Below are 16,298 nucleotides of genomic sequence, written 5' to 3'. Positions count from 1 at the left end.
TCCCGTAAGTCAGCCTTTCCCGTCGTACTCTTTTTCCCTCGCGAGGACTACATTTCCCATCATGCTCTCCCGGCGGGGTGACTGTGGGCGCTCAGGTAAAGTGAGGAAGTCTCTGTTCGCAGCCGCATTTTTTGTTGCTCCTTTATGCAGAATTTGCAGGGAGATGATTTTGCTTCCTAGAAAGAAAGCGGGGTCTGCACTGCGTTGCTTTATAGGGCTTTATAGAAGGCGGACCCTCACCCGCAGAATCGCAGTTTGTGCAATTCTGCAGATCTGGACTTTCGGGATCTTCTGGATTCTGAAGAATGGTGCAACCGAAGACAACTTTTCTTTTTTACTTAGCTTTTTTCCTCCTACACCAGCCCTTCCGCTCTTTTCTAGCCGGTGGTCTGACTGCAGAGGGAAATAGCCTGCCTCTGAAGAAGGAAGAAGAGCTAGTGGGCCTAAAAATAATAAACAAAAACCCAAATTATTGAGTGCTGCATAATACTTTGTCCTGAAGCTGCTGATCGCGCGAGGCAACCAGGCCTATATAAGCGCAGCTCAGTCGGAGTGTTTAGTTTTAGAACCAGCACCTAGAGATGATGAGGAATGATCTGTCCGTGGCGCTTGCTGGCATCGGCGGGGCAGGGAGCCTTTTAAAGAAGCAGCGAGCCCGTGTCTCTGTCTCCAGTGGCGTCCCAAGCAGCTTCCTTACTGGAAGAGGCTGCAGATCTGCTGGTGATGAACAGGGACTTCGCGGCTGCTCTGGACAGGTGCGAGAAAGGCTGCGAGAGCCTCAGGAAGGACCCCGAGAATGAAGATGCTGACTGGTATGTGCTGAATTGAGGCAGAGGTAGGTGAGAACTGGGAAGAGTGGGATTGATTGATCAGTGCCAGATTTACGTATTTGCTAAACTATCTGCAGCCCATGATCTAGGGGGTGGGCTCATCCTCTTGCAAGAATTTTTAAAATAAAAAACCCAGGCAAATTTTATTATCTAGGCCCAGTTGCCTTAGTAATATTAAACACACAATGTTTTGTGTCTATGACTGTATAAGAGTTACACAATTGCGTACTTACTATTTAGTAAGATTGTGGAGGTTATAATGCTGCTCAGGATCAAATATAAAGCCAGCCATGAAGCAATACAAGCGTTCAGATCACTGTCTATCATTATAGAGTACATTTTGAGAACAAGTGAGGATTATAACATAGCTGTGATTCCCCTATGAATGTTCTGTGTGAATGTCTTCGATAATTCCATACCAGGGGTCAGCAAACATTTTCAGCAGGGGGCCGGTCCACTGTCCCTCAGACCTTGTTGGGGGCCGGACTATATTTTGAAAAAAAATATGAACGAATTCCTATGCCCCACAAATAACCCAGAGATGCATTTTAAATAAAGGACACATTCTACTCATGTAAAAACACCCTGATTCCCGGACGTCCGTGGGCCAGATTGAGAAGGCAATTGGGCCGCATCCGGCTCCCAGGCCTTAGTTGGGGACCCCTGTTCCATACTTTTGTAAACTTATTAAACTCCTAGCTCGTGGCCTCCAGTTGCTTTAATCCAGTCCTGGAATTGATGTCATTCTTCTAAAGGGAATTAACTAATGATAATTATTCCAGTACCTGTTAGCACAAATGGCAGAAGAATGCAGTTTCCTACAGAAAAAGATATTTTACCAAGTTACAGCAGAGGGACAGGAAAGGTAAAATGGCCACTGGCTGTGCTAAGAGACAGCAACTTCCTGCTGCTCCTCTCCTTGAACTTCTCCTATTCCATCCGGTTGTTATAAAACTTTGTAAATAATAATAACTACTGACTGTGTTTGCTCTCCCCCCCCTCCCTCCCAATGCCTTTTCCTTTTCAGTCATGCCTTTTAGATAGCCCTTGCCCCCAGACTTCCAATCTTGTTGCTGATCTTTGTATGGCACTCTGGGAGTCCTTTTCAGCAGCAGAGTGGGGTTAATTTTTAATAATAATAATAATAATAAATACATTTTGTGCATCTCTTTGCTGAATCAGCTCTGAAGAACTGAAATGCTCCTTATGCACTGTGGGTATCCAGGCCTTGGCTGAGATGAACCGATGGAGAGAAGTCCTCCCTTGGATTCTTCAGTACTATCACGATCCTGAATGTTGGCCTTCCAGAATTCTAGAGCTGTGGTGGGTTCTGCTCTTATAGACGCAGAGTTATATTATTGTATTTTGGGGATGGTAAGCCTGTTACTGGACTGTACCAGTTTAGGCTGCGGGTGGGGGCTTGCATAGCTGAATGCACCTCCATGCAGATCAGTTCCTTGCATACAGAAAACTAGATATCTGGGAGAAAGAGGCATTGCACCCTAGCCTTCTGCCACACATGCTAGTTTTCTGTGTGTATGGATTTTCTTTTTGTATGGAGATGCAGTAAGTCATATGAACTCTCGTGAAGGAGCTTCTCCACCCCTATCGTTCAACCTGGACACTGAGGTCCAGCGCCGAGGGCCTTCTGGCGGTTCCCTCACTGCAAGAAGCGAAGTTACAGGGAACCAGGCAGAGGGCCTTTTCGGTGGTGGTGCCCGCCCTGTGGAACGCCCTCCCATCAGATGTCAAAGAAATATACAACTATCTGACGTTTAGAAGACATCTGAAGGCAGCCCTGTTTAGGGAAGTTTTTAATGACTGATGTTTTAATGCATTTTTAATCTTTTGTTGGAAGCCGGCCAGAGTGGCTGGGGAAACCCAGCCAGATGGGCGGGTTGTTATAATAATAATAATAATAATAATAATAATAATTATTATTATTATTATTATTATTATTATATTATTGTGTCTGGGAAGGACATGTTGCTTGTAGGGTGTTCTGAGGGCCATAGAGCCCTGCACTAAATTATACTTGTTCCCTTTGTGTCAAGGGCTTTCTTGAGAATGCATAGGAAAAGTAGTATGCAAATATAATGGTGTCATTATAACAATATTAAAATGGCGGTATTGCTTTGTTTCCCTCTCAGCATCCTCCTGCATAGTAAAGTGGAAGAACCTCATGTGATGCTAGAAGTCACCAGGGACTGGTTACATTCCTCAGCCAATCAGCACCTGCCTAGTTACGGCCTCTTGGCTCAGCTGCACCTGTTCCATGTGCTGTTGCCGCTCAGGCTCTTTGCAGAGGCAGAGGAACTAATCCGAGGTTGCAAAGCATTGAGCAAAGAGCAACAGGTGGAGGCCTATGAGAGCATTAAGGAGAAGAGGCAACAGTGGCTGCAGAAGGAAGAGGAGGAGGGCCAGCTTCCTGAGGAGCACCCAGAAATGGTGTGGAAGCAACGGTTGGGTAGGCTTTTTTTTTTTTAAGCCATCTTATGTATTTTGTAGCTGAAACCATAGATGCCTGGAGTATATAAATTTTCTTGCCACCTAGTCTGGAAACAAAGCCTTATGAGTAGTGGTTTAAGGAGGTGGTTATGTTTAGCCTGGAAAAGAGGAGAACGTGAGGAGATATGATGGCCATAATCAAATATCTGAAGAGCTGTTACATGGAAGAGGGAACAAGCTTGTTTTCTCCTGCTCTGGAGGGTAGGACTCGAACCAATGGATTCAAGTTACAAGAAAGGAAATTCCGACTAAACATCAGGAAAAACTTTTTGACTGTAAGAGCTGTTCGACAGTGGAACAGTCTGCCTTGGGAGGTTGTGGACTGACCTTCCTTGGTGGTTTTTAAGCAGAGGTTGGATGGCCATCTGTCACGGATGCTTTAGCTGAGATTCCTGCATTGCTGGGGGTTGGACTAGATGACTCTTGTGATCCCTTCCAACTCTACAATTCTATTATTATAGTAAGAGAATTGCAGTCCTACAGCATTCAGACAGCTTAATTAAACTGTTGGGTGAAGGTGACACACTTCCAACAACTTCACTGGGTTTTACTGTCAGCATAGATAAAGCGTTTGCTAAGGGGCAAAAGCATTTCCTTGATCAGCCACAAGAAACTGTGGTGTCTGGAGAGCTTTTAAGGGAGAAAGGAGGTTATTTTTCATGGAATCGTCTCTAGAAATAACTTTTAAAAGTTTCTTTTGAGTGGTGCCTCCTTTCCCTGGCATAACGTCTTCCTTTCGTTTTGCAGGTTTGGTATCCCAAAAGGTGTTGACCATATTGGCACAGCTGGGTCGAGTGCTGGGATCCTTGGCAGGCCAGCTCTGTTCCATCTCCTACAGAAAGACACTCTTGGTTGCTTTCATGTTGTGTCTCATTGTCGTGAGACTTGACCCAGGTATACTTGAGAGAGGGGAGACAGTGGGAGGGGAAGGGAAAGGAGAAGTCTCCAGCTGTTACTGTGTGAAATATTTAACCTATGTGGCGATGTATCTGGAATGGCGGTGTGTGTGTGTGTTTTGACACACAGTGCTGCTTGGCCAAGATTGGGATTTCAGGAATGACTTGTAGCACAGACTATTGGGGATATGGTCAAGTCTGCCATATCTGGAGTGGGGTGGAATGAGAGCCCCAAATTCAACCAAGGTCCAGGAGCAATGGAGTAGAAGGCCTGGCAGGGAGTAGCTGCATAAGAACCAAGTATACGACAGCTTCTTGAGTTAGACTCTTGGCCGATCTAGCTCTGGCAATGGCTCACCAGGGTTTCAGGCAAGGAGTCTCTCTGGGAACGGTAGTTAGTTTTACGTGCTGGGAATTGTAGCTCTGTAAGGGGTCTTCTAACTACTCTCAGCTACCTTAACAAACTACAGTTCCCAGGTTTTTTTTGGGGGGGAAGCCGTTGCTGTTAAAGTGATACAACAGTGTTTTAAACATATGGTGCATGTGATACCTTAGTGGTTTATTTTAGTTGTATGAAACCCTTGGGACATTGGGGTGTTTACATTTGGAGGAGGAATGTTCGACCAGTGTCGTGAATAATATTGCTTATTGTTATGGGTAGATATGAGAAATGAAAGTCATCTTCTTCTCTTTCCAGCATCTCCCACTTCTCTCTTCCTCCTAACAGACTAATCCAGCTTTTCCATCAAGCCCGATTGGCTGCGTTTTCTCCACACTACAGGCCTCCAGTTCAAGACTAACTGACTCCACTGCCTTCTGTATGATGCTGAAGCAGTGCTTGTTGAAGGATCGTGGAGAAGCCACTTGCAAGTCAATGAAGGCGGCTGCAGCTGTTGAGAGAGCTCCTGCAGTGAGGCAGAGACTTCTTCGAGAATTAAGGATGGTGGCAGTGCAGTATCTGGGCGGGGCATCTGCTGTGTCATGACCACAGCAGTAGGACTGATAAAGCACTTCCATGATAGATAGCTGGAATTTAGTGGCTTTGTATATGATCACTTAGAAACACTTGCCAACTAGATATCTTTATGATTGAGTTCTTGGAGCTTCTGTTTAAGGCTGATTTTTTCCCGTATTTTGATTCTGTGGTATTGATTTGCGTATTATATTTATATATATTTGTAACATTAATTTTATTTAAATCACTTCCGTCTTGCTTTTTGGTCCCAGTTAGGAAATGCCCCTGTCCCCCAACAGATCGCAAGCTGTGATCACATCCACACCATTTGTTTAAAGCAGAGTTTCCCAAACTTGGGTCTCTTGCTATTTTTTTTTAAACTACAACTCCCATCATCCATAGCTAGCAGGACCAGTGGTCATGGATGATGGGAATTGTAGTCAAATAAACAGCTGGACACCCAAGTTTGGGAAGCGCTGGAAACAAACAGGTAGGCAGAGAAGACTGAACACAACTGGAGTTAATACCTGTAGGCTAAAAAATGCAAGTCTAGCTGCTGCATTTGGCACCAGCTGAAGTTTCCAAACACTTCAGCAGCCCAGCAAAGTGTGCTGCAGTCATCTAATCTGGATGTGACTAAGGCATACTTGATGGCAGCAGGATCTTCATCCAGGAAAGAGTGCACTTGCTGAAGCTGGTCCAATGGCACCACCACCAGGAGCAAGCCTGGATCCAGAAGCACCCCAGACTACAAACTTGGTTTTTCAAGGAAACTGCTATCCCTTCCAGTAAAGGAGTGTGTTTAATCTTGGATTGGCTTTCTACTGATCCAGAAGTGCCTCTGTCTTGTCTGGCTTAAAGTATCAACTCATTAGCCCACATTCAACCCACCGCTGCTCTCAGGTTGCAGTTCAGGATCTCCACACCCGCCCTGGACGGAAGGAAGGAAATGCAAGCTAGAGATGGGTGTCCGCAGCATATTACTGACACCAGATAACCTCCTAGCTGTTTCATGCGGGTGTGAAATAACACAGAGGACACACTGGAGTCCTTTGTGATGTAGGACAGAGGCCAAGGAATTAAACACGAATCCCTAAACACCATGTTCAGCAACTGACTTGCAAGGTAAGACTACAGCCACTGCAAAACAGCACCTCCCACCCCCAAAGGGATGGTCAATGGTATTAAAAGCTTGTTGCAAGGTCCAACTGGCCTGCTGTCCCCTTGTCCAGCTCACAGCGCTGGTAATCCACTAGTGTGACAGATATATCATTCCCAAAACCATACCGCAAAGGATAAAGATCATAAGTTTCCTCCAAGAAAGCTTCGAGTTGGAACACTGCTGTGCACTTGAGCCCTTTGCCCAAGTAGCATAAATATGAAACCAACCTAGGATAGTGGGATCCGATGAAGACTCCTTTGATAATGCCTTTCATCTTCTTCCTTCAGTCCCTATGGTACTTCACCATTCTTTACAACCTGCCCCATCCAATTGACCTGCCCTGCTGTGGCTGCCTTAAGGAGTCAGGACAGGCAAGGGCCAAGAAGACAGATGATCAGCCTAACATCTCCAAGCACCTTGTCCACATCCTCAGGCTGAAGGAGCTAAAACATACCTATTAAAACAGGATGAGCAGGTAACAGTATAAGAAGTGCCCTTGCTGGATCAGATCAAAGGCCTGTCTTAACTCCACCTCCAGTTCCCACAGCAGCCAACCACATGCCTATGTGAAACCTGCAAAAAAGTTATGAATGCAACAGCAGTACCAGATACAGCAGGGATAGCTCAGTCTCGAGAGCACGAGGCTCTTAATCCCAGGGTTGTGAGTTTGAAGCCCATGCTGGGCAAAAGATTCCAGCATTGACTAGATGACCCTAGAGGTCCCTTCCAATGCTACAGTTCTATGATTCTACCAAGGCTTCCATAGACTTCACATTGAGAACAGGATCTATTTTGAAACGAACATGAATTACTTTTCAGCAAGGTGCCTTGCAAACTGGTTGCTCTAGGCCAGCACAATGCCCTTTCCCCCCTCAGAATACTTACCCCTTGGAACAGCTCTGCTAGATGACAACCCATTGATAGGAAGATGGCAGAGAAAGCTCATGGCAAACAATAGGTGCTAGCTGAGGGATGGACAACCTGTGGCTTCCAGATGCTGCTAGACTCCAGCTCCCATCACTTCTGGTCATTGGCTGGTGGAGGCTGATGAAAGATGATGTCCTACAACATCTAGAGGGCCACAGGTTCCACATACCTATGTTTTGTTGGATTTGTGATGTCTTCCAAGGTCTACTCAGCAGATTCAATGTCCTGAACTCAGGAAAAAACCAGAGCATTCAGTAGAATCAAATGGGAAAGCTTTTCCATGGCCCCTACTACTTCAATATGCAGGTGGGTATTTGCAAATTTGAATTCTTCCCAGTGGGGGCAGGTAACTCCCTCTACATAGGAAACATTCAGCCCAGCTTCTTGGAATATATTCCCTGCATGCAAGGAACTCCCCCCCCCAAAAAAAAAACCTTGTCTATGGCAGAAGCATCAAACAAACCACCCCTACACAAAGCCAGAATGCAGAGTCCAGGAAAAGACCTGGTTCTGCTCAGAGAAAAAAACAGAGCCAAGAGGAAGAAGCTCCTCATTTCAGGTGGGAAGGGGCATGGGCAGATAGCTTCTGCTGAGCCCACCACCTGAGAGTGGGTGAGTGATGTAAATGGCAGGAGCAGGAAAGGGGAGGTTGCCAAGTGATTATGACCTTCCTCCCCTGCACTGTGATGCTCAATGGCACTCCCTGGGGTGGCAGCATGGCTTGGGTCCTTGGCACCCAGCTGCCTAGAGCAGACAGCAGTGGGAACATCACATCCACAGCTGCTGTTGCTTATCGGGAGCGAGAGTGAGCACTGCTTGAGGCACCATGGTAAGGGGAAGGGGAGCTTCCTCCTGCACATGGAAGGTGCCATGGGGAGAGAGGTTTTCCTTTGCCACTTGCTCTGCTTCAGAACTATTGAAAGGTAGAAGAAGATCAAGGCAGTTTGACAATACAGGATTGGTGTGTAGATGTCAGGGTGTAGATCAGGGTTGGGGAACCGCCAAATCCTGCTGGGCTTTAAGTCCATCCCCTGACCATTGGCCCTGGTGGCGGGACTGGTGGTGTTAGAAGTCTAACAACATCGGGAGTGGTGCAGGTTTCCCTTCCCTGATCTGCACCCTGACATTTTATCCACCATCACCACATCAGTTCTGTGATGGCAAGGTTGATGCTGCAGAAGCCAAGTTGTTCCAGGCCAGCAGCTGAATGACTGGATTGCATTTGTATCCCACCCTTTTCTCCAAGGTGCCAAGGAGAAGCCCACAAGCAGGATCTGAGTGCAATAGCACTCCTGACTCGCGATTCCAAGCAACTAGTATAAGACCTCTGACATTGGGGATAGAAGATAGCCAGCATGACTAGGAGCCATTGATAGCTTTCATAGAATCATAGAGTTGGAAGAGACCACAAGGGCCATCCAGTCCAACCCCCTGCCAAGCAGGAAACATCATCAAAGCATTCCTGACAGATGGCTGTCAAGCCTCCGCTTAAAGACATCCAAAGAAGGAGACTCCACCACACTCCTTGGCAGCAAATTCCACTGCCGAACAGCTCTCACTGTCAGGAAGTTCAGCTCTCAGGTAGCTTTATCCTACCTGAATTTATCTAACATTATAAAGGCATCATAGTTGGTAGCTATCACATCTAGCGAGTTCCATAGTTTAACCATGTTCTCCCCCCCTTAATTGAATTCTTTATTAAACATATTTTACAAAATTATACAGCAATATATTGCAATTTGTATCCCATCCCATACCGCAGAAAAATTTAAAATAATTTTTTTAAAAAGACCTTAAACAGACTTCCGATTGTTCTAAAAAACAAAAACTAAATTACACTTGTTCTGTTTTACAGTATCCTATTAATATATTTTTAAAATCTTTTTGATAACGAAAAAAAGAAAAAGAAAAATTAAACAAAAACATTAAGTTACATATATTGTCGGACTGGATGGCCCTTGTGGTCTCTTCCAACTCTATGATTCTATGATTCTAAGACTCATTCAAGATATACCAGGAGGTTTTTGCTGTCACAGTAGTTTTTCAGGTACTCCTTGAATATAATCCATTCTTGGTTTACTTTTTACATCATGTTCTACTATGATGATAAATGGGAGACAGCTGTCAAATTTGGTTAGGCTTTCAATCCCTCTCTGTTTTATTCAAACATTGCCAGTTGATGTTGACTGAAGCTTTCCCCTTGATTTTATTTATGCCAGCTGTCAAAAATGCACACTGTAGCAAAACAATGCCAACCACATAACTCTAATGGCATCTGAACTGGTCCAGAAAAAGATATTGGGGTTCAATATTGTTGTTTATCTATTGTATTATTATTATTTTTTAAAAAAAAAATCAATAAAAATTGCCTAAAAAGTTAAAAGTGATGGATAGCTTTATGTGCAGCAGCTGTGAAAAAGGTTATTTCCATGTTAGAGATCACAAGGAAAGCAACTGAAAATAAAACTGCAAATATAGCAACAATAAAAAGGTAAAGGTACCCCTGACCGTTAGGTCCAGTCGCGGATGACTCTGGGGTTGTGGTGCTCATCTCGCTCTATAGGCTGAAGTTTGTCCGCAGACAGCTTCCGGGTAATGTGGCCAGCATGACTAAGCTGCTTCTGGCAAACCAGAGCAGCGCACGGAAATGCCATTTACCTTCCCGCCGGAGCGGTACCTATTTATTGTATAGCAACAATATTGCTATACAAATCAGTGGTATAACCACATTTGGAATACTGTGTACAGTTCTGATCACCACCCCTCAAAAAGGAGAATGTAGAAGGGAAATGTTAGGAAAGGGCCACCAAAGTGATCAATGGGATGGAGTAGATCCCCTATGAAGAAAGGTTACAGTGTTTGGAGCTTTTCATTTAGAGAAAAGGTGACAAAGGGCGGATTTACACACAGGGGAAAAAAAACGCTATAAAGAAGTCAGAAATTAAATTGTTTTATAACAAAGAAGAAAAACCTATGTAAAAATCACATAGAAAATTTGTTTGCTCTCTGGCGCCATCTGGTGTTGCAGGTTTATAACACTTCAAAGTGTTGTTTTTTGACTAATGTAGCTGAGTCCTAAGTAGGGGACAACAGAGGTATAAAAATTGCATGGTATGGAGAAAATGCATAGAAAAAGGTCCCCTCCCCCCCCCAGTCTCATAAAACCAGAACTCGGGTTATCTACTGTATTTTGAACCAGTTGAAGTTTCCAAATTGTCTTCAAGGGCAGCCCTGTGTAAAGAACATTGCAATAACCCAATCTGGAAATTACAAAACGTGCAATACAGTGGCCAGGTCATTTCTGTCCAAAAGGAACTAGAGCTGTAAAAAGGCACTCCTAGCCATGGAGGCCACTCCAGTGACAGTGTTGAATCTAAAAGCACCCCAAACTGAGGACCTGCTCCTTCCAGGGGACTGCAAAGCTGTCCTGGGCAGGCTGCCTCCCCACCTCCTTGACATGAGAACTCGCAACACACAGTACCTCCATCTTTTCAGGATTCAGCCTCTATTTATTAGCTCACATCCAGCCCATTACTGCCTCCAAGCACCAGTCTAACACCTCAATTGCCTCTCCAAATTCAGATGGGACATATAGTGGAAGAGAGATGTCCCTTTGGGTCCCTTCCAACTCTGCAGTTCTTTGATTCTAAGACAATTCTGGTCCAGCGGTCTCAGCGAGCAAGCAACTAGGTCTAGCTACAATTTTAATTTGACTAAGTGCTTCAGAGTGACTCTGCATCAGGTTCATTGTGGGAAATCAAACTTAAAAAATAAACAAATCATTCCAAGCATTGCATGCAACTACTTACAGGGTGCAAAAACGAATTCACCTGTCCCAAAGAGTCTGTGTCGTGTCCTCTGACTTTACCTTGTTCTCCATTCTGTAGCGTGAGTGCATCTCCATTCACGTTGGCCAGGCTGGAGTTCAGATCGGCAATGCATGCTGGGAACTCTTCTGCCTGGAGCATGGAATTCAGCCAGACGGCACCTTCGCTGAAAAGACCATCTCAATAATGACGACTCCTTTGCTACGTTCTTCAGAGAGACTGGCAGCGGGAAACATGTGCCACGAGCTATCATGGTGGACTTGGAGCAAACTGTAGTCGGTGAGTTAAGTCTGTCTCAGGTCACATGAAATGCTTGGAAGATCATATAGGGGCGGGGGGGGGCACATTCCTCAATGGGCCTCAGGTTTCCGAGTCCTGAGATATTCCTTAGGTGAATAGATGAATCTTCAGTTCCATGTGTGTAGACAAGCCCTACTGAATTGCTCGGCTGTAAGAAAACAAAAGTTTTCTAATGGTATGAAGAATCAAGCTATTCAGCTCTTTAAAGCAACAGCTTTCTATGCAATGCCCCAGCTAACAGATACTTGGGAACTTGTAGCCCAGCAGATGTTGTTGGACCATCTCAGCATCTCTGACCATTGACCATGCTGGCTGGAGCTGATGGGAGTTGGAGTGCAACAGCTTCCTCACCACTGAGTTGAAATACCAAGCATGGTTTTCTAGAATCATAGAATCATAGAGTTGGAAGAGACCCCAGGGCCATCCAGTCCAACCCCCTGCCAAGCAGGAAACACCACCAAAACATTCCTGACGATGGCTGTCAAGCCTCTGCTTAAAGACCTCCAAAGAAGATTCAGAGCTGGGCCGTCCTTGTATTAAAACTCAGCTCCTTTTGGAAGGCCTTACGCTCCCTTTCCCCTTTCACAGATGAAGTGCGGGCTGGCACCTACCGACAGCTTTTCCACCCGGAACAGCTGATAACTGGCAAGGAAGATGCAGCTAATAACTACGCCCGTGGTCACTACACCATTGGGAAGGACAGGATTGAGCTAGCACTGGATCGCATTCGAAAACTGGTAAGGCACAATGGAACTGAAAGCATGTTTTGGTAGGCTACAATGTTTTATTGAATGGCACTTCAAAGAGACCAGAAACGCATTGGCTGGGTCCTGGAGAACCTGAGGACCAATCAAAAGAAGTCCACCTGAGTCAAACTCCACCCATCAGATATCTCTGTTAATTAGGAGATTGTCATAGCTATAATTTATTTGTTCATTCTAATGATTATGTTTATGTCAGTCAATATAAGTCATACCTTGGGTTGTGTTTGCTGCGGGTTGCGTTCGCTATGGGAAACGAATGCGCCGAACCTTGAAGTACCAGAATGGGTTATTTCTGGGTTTCGGCACGCGCGCATGCGCAGAAGTGCTCAATCGCACTTTGCACATGCGCAGAAGCGCTGAATTGTGCCACGCATATGTGCAGATACGGCGCTTCAGGTTGCGGTCTTTTCATGTTGCGAACGGGCCTCCAGAATGGATCCTGTTTGCAACCAGAGGTACCACTGTACCATCTTATTTTACAATAGATATTTATGCCAATCAATAGATTTATTGATTGAGATCTATGGGTATAGGATGATATACATATTTAACAAAAATTAAAATAAAATAAATACATAGAGACACACACACAGAGAAACGCACTCAAACATATGTATGGACACATACACCATCCATCCCTTTCTCCCAGCCACTTTCTGATTGGCTGAGAAAGGATGTGGAGAGGCCAGTTTGTACCACAGTAAGGAGACACCTGGGAGTTTCTTTAATTCAGATGGAGAAACATTTGTTTTATAGGATGACTAGATAAAATGGAGGGCCCTTTAATACAAGGATGGGGAAGCAGGACATGGATCCTAATATCACATTTGCTAATTGCATGGAAAGAAAATAAAAATTCCCTCACCTCCTAATGTTTTTGGTGCTGAATCTCCACCCCTCTGCCTGCCTACTTAAACAGACCAAAATACTTTTCACAATGTACAGTCCTTTCTGGACTCTAACATTTCAGAACTCAAGAGGGGTATCTTATTTATGCAGGATCGTCAGTGTAAAAAAAAAAAAAGCTCTCTGCATGTGTGAGGAAAGCACCTAAATGATTGTTCCCTTTACAGGCTGACACCTGTGCAGGGCTACAAGGATTCCTGATTTTCCACAGCTTCGGAGGAGGCACAGGTTCTGGCTTTACCTCCCTGCTGATGGAGCGCCTGTCTGTGGACTATGGCAAGAAGTCCAAACTGGAGTTTGCCATCTACCCAGCCCCCAGGTTTCCACTGCGGTGGTGGAGCCCTACAATTCTATCCTGACCACCCACACCACCTTGGAGCATTCCGACTGCGCCTTCATGGTGGACAACGAGGCCATCTACGACATCTGCCGTCGCAATCTGGACATTGAGCGCCCTACGTACACCAACCTGAACCGCCTCATCAGCCAGATTGTCTCCTCCATCACCGCTTCCCTGCGTTTTGATGGCGCCCTCAACGTGGACTTGACTGAGTTCCAGACCAACCTGGTGCCTTACCCTCGCATCCACTTCCCCTTGGTGACCTATGCGCCCATCATCTCCTCCGAGAGGGCTTACCACGAGCAGCTCTCCGTGGCCGAAATCACCAGCTCCTGCTTTGAACCCAACAACCAGATGGTGAAATGCGACCCCCGCCATGGGAAGTACATGGCCTGCTGCATGCTCTACCGAGGTGATGTGGTGCCCAAAGACGTCAACGTAGCCATTGCTGCGATCAAGACCAAGAGGACAATCCAGTTTGTGGACTGGTGCCCAACTGGCTTCAAGGTGAGGAGAGATTAATATTGCCATGAAGTCTGGGTCCCAATGCAATCATTAAGGTTTATCAAGAGAGGAATCTGGGGAAAAGATTCAGAAAATGGCTTTTTCTGAACACCTGAAGCTTTTTAGTTTAGAAAAAAAGCAAATTAGGGGAGACATGTGGTGTGGAGAAGGGAGACGCCATAGGAATTGCTGGTGAACATACCGGTGCCTGTGGTTTGGTGATTCCAGAAAAAGGCTAGAGTCACACTCCATCACATTACCTATTCATATTTCCCATATAAAACAGAACTGCCTTGCAAACTATTTCACCATAGGGTTGCCAACAAATAGAGGGACATCACTCAGTTCCCATAGAGAATTTTGATGGAAGGTATCAGTCTTTACCAGAAGTACAGGCAGTATGTCACCTCATTCTTATTCTACCTCTAAGGTTCCAATTTAAAGGTGGTTGCTTGAACTGATACTATCTCTCTGTGTGTCTATATGCTTGCTTTCTCCTCTTTCCTTCCAATCCTACCAGGTTGGCATTAATTACCAGCCGCCAACTGTAACCCCTGGAGGAGATCTGGCCCAAGTCCAGCGCGCTGTCTGCATGCTCAGCAACACCACTGCCATTGCTGAAGCCTGGGCAAGGCTAAACCACAAGTTCGACCTGATGTTCGCCAAGAGAGCGTTTGTGCACTGGTATGTTGGTGAAGGCATGGAAGAAGGGGAGTTTGTAGAAGCTCGAGAGGACCTGTCCGCCCTGGAGAAGGACTATGAGGAAGTGGCAACTGACTCGTTTGAGTCGGTACTCGACAGCGAGGAAATCTAACAGTTTGCTCCTCTCTGTGCACCACATTGTCTCTTGTCTGTTTCTTCCCTTCCTTTGGGCCTTTGTAGACTTTGTGGGAGAAATTCCCCTTGGGGGTTCCGTGTGGAGGCTCATGAAAAGTTCCCAATAGGTCAGACCTTATTCAGTAGTGCATTACCGGACAGAGTCAAAAGAGTTTGTGAGAGAGTTTTCTTATAGAAAACACTATATGTATCTGAAGAAGTGTGCATGCGCACGAAAGCTCATACCAAGAACAAACACAGTTGGTCTCTAAGGTGCTACTGAAAAGAATTTTTATTTTGTTTCGACTATGGCAGACCAACATGGCTACCCACCTGTAACTGGAACTATATACGAAAAATGTGTTGTTTTAGCTGTTTCAACCTCTAGCCCAACCACTTCCACTCCACCATGTTTTCACCCAACCACAGCCCTTGAAATGCAACTTTACCCAACCAGTTTCTTTTACTCAATATGCAGAGCCCTCCTTGTACCTTATGAGGAGTTGTTTTCACTCTAACAGTCAGTGTTATGTTCCTCCTAACTGGTTCCTACCAGTTTTGTGGTCAGGCCACACTCTTGCATACATGATGACAGGCATTCCTTTTTCAGGCATTCCACGTCAACCTTTTAGACAAGCCTGTGTAATGTGGGCATCCAGCATCATAATACAAGCCTACAGCGAGTCTTGAAATGGGTGAGCTGAAGAAAATTGGGCAGGGATTCAGCCCATGTGAGATCATCCTCCCCTGGCCAAAGGAGAGAATTGGGAGGCAGCCAAGGAAACCTCCTCCAATTGGGTGGCCAGAGCAGGTCAGGTGACTCCTATAAAAGCTTCCATATCAGGTTAGTTCTCTGAGCAACTAGGAGATCTGGGCTGCATATGCACCATACATTTAAAGCATATGACTCCCCCACAAAGGATTGTGGAACTGTAGTTGATTAAAGGTGGCTGTTGGAAAATGTAGATCTGTGAAAGGTAAACTGCAGTTCCCAGGATTCTTTTTTTGGGGGGGGGAGTGGAGCCGTGTGGTTTAACTGTGCTTTAAATGTATAGTGTGTGTGTAGCCCTGATTTTGTTGAAGACAAACCACCTTCTGAGTTCTGCTCTCAGCTCTACACAAATGGGGTCTGGCAGCCTGGCCTCCTGGCTAAAGCACAATCCACCAGGAAATTATTCAGCACAGGCCAGTTTAAATAAATGGGAGCCATTCAAGAGCAGCAGAACTGGTTTCGTGTTTCTAGGGACCCTTGGGCACAAGCTATCAGAGGACTCCTTGCTTTCCTCCTGGCACCTCATTCCTTCTTGGCCTCACTGCTTTAAAATGAAGCAAGTCTTAAGCAATATGGCAACCCCAATTGTCAAAGGAAAACAATAAGAAATGTTGAACTTTTGAAATGATAATTGCCATTTCATCATCGTTGAATGGATTCACCACTGCCACACATTTTAAGTTAAGCCCTGGGTCTCTCTACTGTAATCTCACTTCATACTTCATTTTGGAGATTAAAAACGTAACCTTTTAGTATAGGCAAAGTGAGTGTGTGTGTGTGTGTGTGTGTGT

The 16,298-nt window shown here is 45.3% G+C and overlaps 2 protein-coding genes across 2 annotated transcripts; both read left to right on the top strand.

The window, feature by feature from the left end:
- Positions 1-245: 245 nt before the first annotated feature.
- PEX26 (peroxisomal biogenesis factor 26) lies at positions 246-5,364 on the top strand. The gene is given in 7 exon segments (XM_033162200.1): positions 246-641; positions 643-812; positions 2,013-2,153; positions 2,981-3,297; positions 4,086-4,232; positions 4,932-4,955; positions 4,958-5,364. Coding segments are annotated over 7 exon segments (936 nt in total). The 5' UTR covers positions 246-581; the 3' UTR covers positions 5,035-5,364.
- Positions 5,365-7,954: 2,590 nt separating this feature from the next.
- On the top strand, positions 7,955-14,757 carry LOC117053887 (tubulin alpha-4 chain-like). Its single transcript, XM_033162198.1, is given in 7 exon segments — positions 7,955-8,107; positions 11,166-11,283; positions 11,286-11,384; positions 11,994-12,142; positions 13,243-13,384; positions 13,387-13,922; positions 14,440-14,757. Coding segments are annotated over 7 exon segments (1,341 nt in total). The 5' UTR covers positions 7,955-8,104; the 3' UTR covers positions 14,734-14,757.
- Positions 14,758-16,298: the final 1,541 nt, after the last annotated feature.

Source organism: Lacerta agilis, chromosome 10 (assembly GCF_009819535.1).
Source record: "Lacerta agilis isolate rLacAgi1 chromosome 10, rLacAgi1.pri, whole genome shotgun sequence".
NCBI classification, from domain to species: domain Eukaryota; kingdom Metazoa; phylum Chordata; class Lepidosauria; order Squamata; family Lacertidae; genus Lacerta; species Lacerta agilis.
This window is presented reverse-complemented; position numbering and strand designations above follow the sequence as displayed.